The sequence below is a fragment of the Octopus sinensis genome, linkage group LG2 (assembly GCF_006345805.1).
Source record: "Octopus sinensis linkage group LG2, ASM634580v1, whole genome shotgun sequence".
Classification (NCBI taxonomy): Eukaryota; Metazoa; Mollusca; class Cephalopoda; order Octopoda; family Octopodidae; genus Octopus; species Octopus sinensis.
Window position 1 is genome coordinate 137,525,596 of NC_042998.1, and position 7,736 is coordinate 137,533,331.

General features: G+C 31.1%; 1 protein-coding gene across 3 annotated transcripts in view; it reads left to right on the forward strand.

Annotated features, from left to right (window-relative positions):
• LOC115227619 (transmembrane protein 45B-like) overlaps nucleotides 1–7,480 on the forward strand; it is a 93,557-nt gene extending 86,077 nt beyond the window's left edge. For all 3 annotated transcript variants that reach the window (XM_036499656.1, XM_029798393.2, XM_029798399.2), the window contains one exon: nucleotides 543–7,480. In XM_036499656.1, the coding sequence (XP_036355549.1) occupies nucleotides 584–1,465 (882 nt within the window). In that variant the 5' untranslated portion in view covers nucleotides 543–583 and the 3' untranslated portion in view covers nucleotides 1,466–7,480. The remainder of the gene's footprint in view (nucleotides 1–542) is intronic.
• Nucleotides 7,481–7,736: the final 256 nt, after the last annotated feature.

The following is a 7,736-nucleotide window of genomic DNA, read 5'->3' on the forward strand; positions in this document are numbered from 1 at the left end:
TACTTTTCTGTAAAGTCTTTGGTGAATGAACAAGGATAGTGTAGGGTTGAGAGGACTTTTGTTTGTCAAAGATATAACAATCTCTCTTGTCTAGTAACATCAAAGAAGATCTCAGATTTTTTTTAGTTTTTTAAAGAAATCCATTCTAAACATCAGAAAAAGTTACACAATGTACACTGGCTTTTATAACAAACACCATTGAACATATTCCAGGAGACAAGAAATAGCATCTAGCATATATGTGTGTGTGTGTATATATATATGTATGTATATCTTTTGGTGTGTATTGGAGAAGGATATAAGAATAGGTGAGAAAATCCCAAAACTGGTGCTTTACAGTTGAATTTCCTGAAAATATTTGTTCTGCATTGAACAACAGACACTCCTTTAACACTAGAAATACAATTTACCCATAATTCATACATTGGAAACTGTAACCAATAAAATTTTTCCCCATAAATTGTAAAATAAAATATATATAAGTATGTATGTGTATCTGTGTCAACATAGAAATATTTATGTATTTCTTTTTTATATTTCAGATTGTGATACTGCTTCACTGTCTTCTAGTAGACACTGAAAAATGGGAACTTTTGGTGGACATGCCCTACCAGGAACATTCTTCCTACTCTTTGCCTTTTGGTACACAGTACAAATTTTCAATCGGTATTTCCAGTGCCGCAAAAGAAACGCTCGCTTTACATCCACAGTGACTTTTCCATGTACATGCTTGTGTGGGCGACTGAAAAAATGGCCTCTAGAATCTATAATGAAAATTGTCCTAGTTATAATTGGTTTTAGCGGGGAAATAATTACAGGCTTGCGACCTGGACCATATGTTATTTTGGGAAATGGCCAACATGCCACAATGTTTTTTGCCTTTGGTTTGTCTGGTGTAGTAGAACTGTTGTTGTTTTTTAAAGCACCTCTGCCAACAGATGTTGATTACATTGCTAATATACTGGCTTTTACAATTGAGCTTGTGTTGTTTACATTTCACCTTCATGGAAGATCAGAACTTGATGTATTACTGCACGTGCTTCTTACCTATGTCATCATTGCCAGTTTAATCTCAGCCTTTATTGAAATGAAATTTCGACATAATGTTTTGGCACCTCTTGCAAGAACTTATTTTGTAATGTTACAGGGATCTTGGTTCTGGCAAGTTGGCTTCATACTGTATAGGCCTTTCCCAGGTAAATCTCCATGGAAGGGTGATGACCACAGCCAAATGATGCTGATCACTATATACTTTGCTTGGCACAGTATCGCCTGCTTTATCATTATCTTGCTGTTTGGAGGTATTGTTAGCTGCTATCAAAAAGGTCGCGGTGTTTCTTATGTTGACGATGATATGATAATGAAACGTTTAATTCACACAGGAACCAATGGCCAAACACTTGTGAGTCTCAATGATGACAGCGAGAGTGATATAGAGTACCAAAAGCCTTCAACCGTCAAATAATACTAAATAGTTTCATTCTATATCTCCTTTGGTGATAGTCCAGTTTTACGTTCATCTTTTACAGATCTATCACATACAATTCCTTAAAATATTAAGAGCAAATGATAGTCTTTAGCAAATTTTGTGCTTCATAGACTACAGAATAAACTGCTGTTTGGTTGATACATGTGGGATTATCTTTCCAATTATCATGATACTCTGGGAAAATGAAATCTTTCAAAACCATTATTTTGTTCATTTCTGTTACCTCATAATATTTGCTCAATTAATTCAATTACTAGCTTATTTCACATGTGCTCAAGACATCAGTTTTCATCCTCTCCTTAAATTGTCTTAAAATTCTTTCTTTGATAAAAGAAATAAAATGTTAATAATATTCAGCTCTTCTCCCCCACCCCTACTCCAATGCAGCTGTCACAATAGATCCTCTTTTTACCATTGTGACTTAAGTTTAAAACAACGTTCTAGCAAGCAAGTTAACATTTTCCTCTGGTTCTGCATTTTATCTTTTATTTTCACATATCTACATATATATAGGTTGGCCAAATGTCACCCAACAGTAAATCAAAATTCCATAAATACTATCTATAATTCTCTATTGACTCAAATGGAAAAATGTGTCACTCAAGAAAGGCTTTAGTTTGAACAGTTTTCATGATGTTTCATATTTAGATGCTTTTATTAAATTCATTCAATTGTTAAACATAAATAAATCTTGGAATTAAATGGTTTTGATTCACTGTCAGCTGACTTCTGGCCAGCCTTGCATACATTCATACTTACATACACACACACACATATATATATATATATACATATATATATATTTGCTAAAAGTTAAAATGTATTTCATGCCTATTGGTCTTGTAGACCAAATAGAACACTTTGATGCTGCTCTTGTTCCTAAAAAAAAAAAGGAATGTTTTTTTTTCTCTTTTTTATTTTTTCCATCAGAACTCCTCTTTTTACCTTGTTAGAGAAAAGTACTTGGAATATAGAATTCCATTAACATTGAATTGGTTGCCTTCAATGCTGCTAAAAAGAAAAAAATATTTGATTTTTTACAAATACAAGCATCCATACCAATTTGTAGAAACTTTTTGTATTACTGGAAATATTTATTAGTCCTTTTTTAAGTAGAAGCAACTCTTGTTTGTTTCTAACAAGAATCTCTAATGCTGTTGACCTCATGCTATATCACATTGATTAGAAACGTCCTTATCAAGACAAAAAAAATGTAAAAAAGAAACAGAATTTTTATTCTTTTTCAGTGTTATCATCAACCATTTTAATCCATCATTGTATGGCAGCTGATATTTTACTCATATTTTAACATATCTGAAAATTCTTTCTGTTTATTCTCATAACTGTATCCGTATTATCATTCGTGGTTTGATTGATACATATTCATGGCTGCCCTACTCACTCTCTTCATTTCATCGATATCCGCCCAATGTGCCCAAGAATTAACTATTTACAAGTGACTAATTTATTACAAGATTATTTTTAGAACAGTCTGTTTGGTTAATTTCTCAATAAGATTCCAATAAATGTTTTTGTTTTGTTCTCATAATAGCAAAACCATGAATAAACAATATAATCTTCAGCAATAGAATTGGAAAGTTTGGAACACCATTAGGGTAAAAAAAAAAAAAAAAAGAACAAAAAATATCACTGAATAAAAAAAAAATGTTTGATAAATGAAAGCACAATGATGAAAAAATATATTGGGAAATGAATGGTAATCATATAGATTGAAATTTAAAATTAAATTAAAGTGAAATGAACAAAACTTAAGAGGTGAAATATCATGACATGATCCCATTAATATCAACATTGTCATTCAACAATCTGGTCCAGAATGCTTTATGGATCTATATTATTGATTTTGTTCCAAAACGGTTCCATCTATCATAGTTCCAAACACAGTAAACTTCATATAGAAACAGCTAATAATTAGCAGGAATATATCTGGCCAATGTATATATATTTGTTATATAAATGAACAGTCTTTTGGCAAGACTTAACAAAGCTGAACAAATCCTTTATAACTAACTGTTGAGGCCTGCCATTATTGTTTAATCAATAAACTATCAGATTCTGAATTGTAAGCAAGCTACCATAGTCACAGTTTGAAAATGTGATTCTATTTTGTTAATTTCCTAACTGTAATTGATATACCCTTCAAATCACATTAGTCGTCTGTGTGTCTGGTGTAAAGTTAATATCTCATTTGTCATTTGTGAAGGTTGGTTTCAAAGAAAATAATGAGTGTGGCTGTAGACTTGACTTATGGGGTTTTATTCACAGAAAAGAAGTCTGTGTCTCTCAGGTTATTTTTATCTGGCAATACTCATGAATATTATGCTTTGATCAAGAGGTCTAATAAGACTAAAACCTGTCTGGAATTGTTTCCTTATTGCCAGTATCAAACTTATTCTGCATTGCCCACATTTTCTTATTAATTTTGATTAAAATTTCAGGGTTGTCTCCCTTGTCTTTCTTGACCAGAATTGATCATTAAGATATTGATTGTTAGCACTAATCTTACCGTTCTGGATTTTTTGTTAGTTTTTTGACTCCTTGCTTTAAATATGTTAGCAAAAAGCCATTGTGTTAAGTTAGTGTTAACATTTTTTTTAAAGCAGGGAGCTTCAAAATGTTAACTAGGAAAACATATTTAGGCAGCAAGTACAGAAGACAATTCCAGTCATGTTTTGGTCTTATTAGAAGCTCTTCAGCAAAATATAGATTTCACAAACATAGTCATTGACTAATATTTTTTTACACACTATATTTTCTAGTTAGATTTAAAATATTCACTACATTAAATATGTCAAAACTAACATAATTGCTTTTGTCAAACAGAAGGTAACAAAGGCAAATTTATCTTATGGAGGTTTTTTAGCTTGTCATTGGAATTTTGGTAAAACAGTTAAATTCTTCAGGGGGAGGATAAGGTAATTTACCTGAAAAGAGTATGAGTTGTTATTGCTGTTCAACTTCAAATCAACTTTCATCAAGCAGCATACCTTTGACCAAAGGAATTCCACTTGTGACCATGTAGTAGCTCAACTTACTTAAAATTGTTACCAAATTTCCATATTTTTGTAAAGAGAAAGGAAGAAGTAAATTTGATTTTAGTATTATGAGACCGTTGGTAATAAGTTTCATCGATCAATATTAAAAACAGAAAAACTAGAAACTTGTTAAAGAATTTCTATTTTTAGTCATCATATTAAACCTTTGTCTTTAAAGACATAAACATATAAACAAGGTTCTTACCCAAGGTACTACATCAATTATCTCCTTATAGTCTTATGCATGAGTACGACTATGATTGTAGTAAATGTGAGAAAAGGAATTGTTTGGATGCAAATAAAAACTAAACTATAATCATCGACGCCAAAATTCATATCAAATGGATTAAAACTATATCATTTCAGAAGTAAATCAAACAGGACATTTTTTCCTAGATTCATTTCTCAAAAGGATGAAAGATTATTTTGTTATAGATATACAATCACAAAAGTAAATTCGGATGAAGAATATTTTCATTTAACTTCTAAAAGTTGAACACATTTAATCCTTTTGTTATTATATTTCTTTTAGAATATATTCTCTTTGTTTCAATTAATTTTAAAATTAATGAAGAATTGGATTAATATAAGTTATCATTATTAAATGGATTTTTGGAACATAATGTAAAATTTTGATGGGAAGTTTTTATTAAGCTCACAATAAAACAGTTTGTATCAAGGAATGTGGAACAATCTCAGTGGGTTGGTAATGAAGTCATTTAAACTATTTTAATATTGATTGCAACTTTATTGAATGTAATTTAGTAAAATTTAGAGTTTGGATAAGCTTATGTCATGTCTTTCTTGACTGACGCTTCATCTGAGAGAAAATAGTTTTTCAACTGAAAAATCTTTCTCTCAGATGAAGAGGCAGTCACTCAATGTTAGGCTCCTCTTCTTACCATGACATATCAAGTTAACCAAACTCATGAACTTCACTATGCAAACCCCTTCCCCCTACCAGTTTCCATGAACTGTGTTTTTGACATAAACAATTTGTTATATGTGTTGAATGTATAATGACCCTTAGGACATTCTCAGATCAAAGTTAGTAAAATAGTTTTTCAAGGTGGATTGGCAATTATTTTGGCTCAATGGCTAACAGCTTAGAGTTAGTTTATAGTCCTATACTTTGATATAACTATTTATATTCCATAATTTTAAACTGAGATCAACATGAAACCTATAATCTAATGATTGTATCTACACAAGTTGCATAGTTCTAGGCTAGTATTAAAGGTTTCACAGATTAAATCAAGCATTTTAAGTTCTACCATAGTATCTTGTTACTGGACATAAATTTATGTTGAATGCAATAAAATAAATCATAAATATTCTCCATGAGAGCTACAGGAGTTCATAATATCAATGCTTAGCTTTTGTATCCAGTTACATTATGTAATGGGATTCTCTCTACTGAGTATGATGCTAATCAATTTCAGCCAAGATTTTCCCAGAGACCATAAATCATCAAGTCTAATTCACTACAGCACCTCCTAAATACATTACTCCTCAATACTACTACTAATTATAGCAACAATAATGATTATAAAAATGGTTTCTTTATTAAGTACAATGCTAGTAATTTTGAAGGGAGGAAGTTAATACTATTGGTCCTAGTGCTGATTGTTGGCAGTGACTTCAAAGGTTACTGAAAACGACTTATTCAAACTGTCATCAATCATTGTAATATCACATTTACAGATCCTTTCATTCTTTACTCACTAAAATCAATCTAGACACACACATTCACCATTTTCTATTTAGCCATTGCAACTGCCCACACTAACCCTTTAGGCTAATCTAGGGAGATCACTCATGATTCTATGGTACAGGCTTCCTGTTTAAAGTGATTCGAATTAAAACCTTCCTTCAAAATTTAATATTAATTTATGTTCCAAATACCAGCTTATTAATGACAAAGTAGTTTTAATACATTCATTATTTTCAAAATTAGTTGAAACTAAGGCAGTTTACTAAAACTAAAACATAACAAAATATGGTTAAATAATTATATATATAATTTCTTCAAAAAGCATGAGAAGTTGAAATGTTTGTGCTTTTCTCACAGAATAACTTCAACATATATTTTTCATCATTGCATTTCTCTCCTTTTTACTTAGTAATCAACAAAAGTTTAGCAAAACTATTTCTACAGGGTGTTGCATAAAGATGGGACTTATGGCCATGATTATATTTTTTATTTTTCTTGAGCCCTAGGACTCAAAAAGCTTGTCACCTGGTTCCTATGGTGTATAGATGACCAAGATCACAACATTCCCTTCTGAATGGGATACCAGTCCATTGCAGGGTCAAGGCCAGAAATTTTTTTGATTGGAGGGAACAAATCAGTTACATCAACTTCCAGTATCTGACTGTTACTTTATTTTATTGATCCCCAAGGGATGAAAGGCAAAGTAGACCTGAGCAGGATTTGAGCTTTATCTGACAGGCTAACAATTCTGCCAGCTCATTACCATGATTATATATCATAACACTTTATGCACTGGGGTCGATTTAATCAACTTAATCCGCTTGTCTGTCCTTGTTTGTCCCCTCTGTGTTTAGCCCCTTGTGGGTAGTAAAGAAATATATTATAACACTTTCTTTAATAACTGTGTTTGTTCTAGTCCTTTGTATATTTAAAATATGTCCCATCAATACAAGACACCCTTTATAATTTGGTTTTCTGTTTAATCATGTTATTGTGCCGGCCAATTCCTGCTAGTGTTTTTTTTTGTTTTTATTTTTTTTTAATCTTTCCGAAACCTGAAGAACATTTTGAACCGTTGATTTCTCTGGTTTGGAATAAATCATTTTATGAAACCAAAACAGAATCTTGAACAATTTGCAAGAGACTTGTTTCTCCTATATAATCTCATTATTTGCCTTGATTATTTATTTTTTAAAACAATAAATGTTTGTTTTTTTCCAATGGATGTTTTCTTCTTATTTTCTTTCAAGATTTGTCTCTTTTATTGCAGGCAATTTTTAAATTGAACAAGTAAATCTAGATAATAATGCACATGTATTAAATCTTTCACTCTAGTTCCAAATCACATATTCTATTTTTTTTCTTCAGTTATTGCACTGCAGCCATGCTGGAGCTTCTCATTGAAGAAATAAATCAAATAATTTAACCCCAGTACTCTCTTATTGAATTAAATTACAATGACATGACATAAATTAAC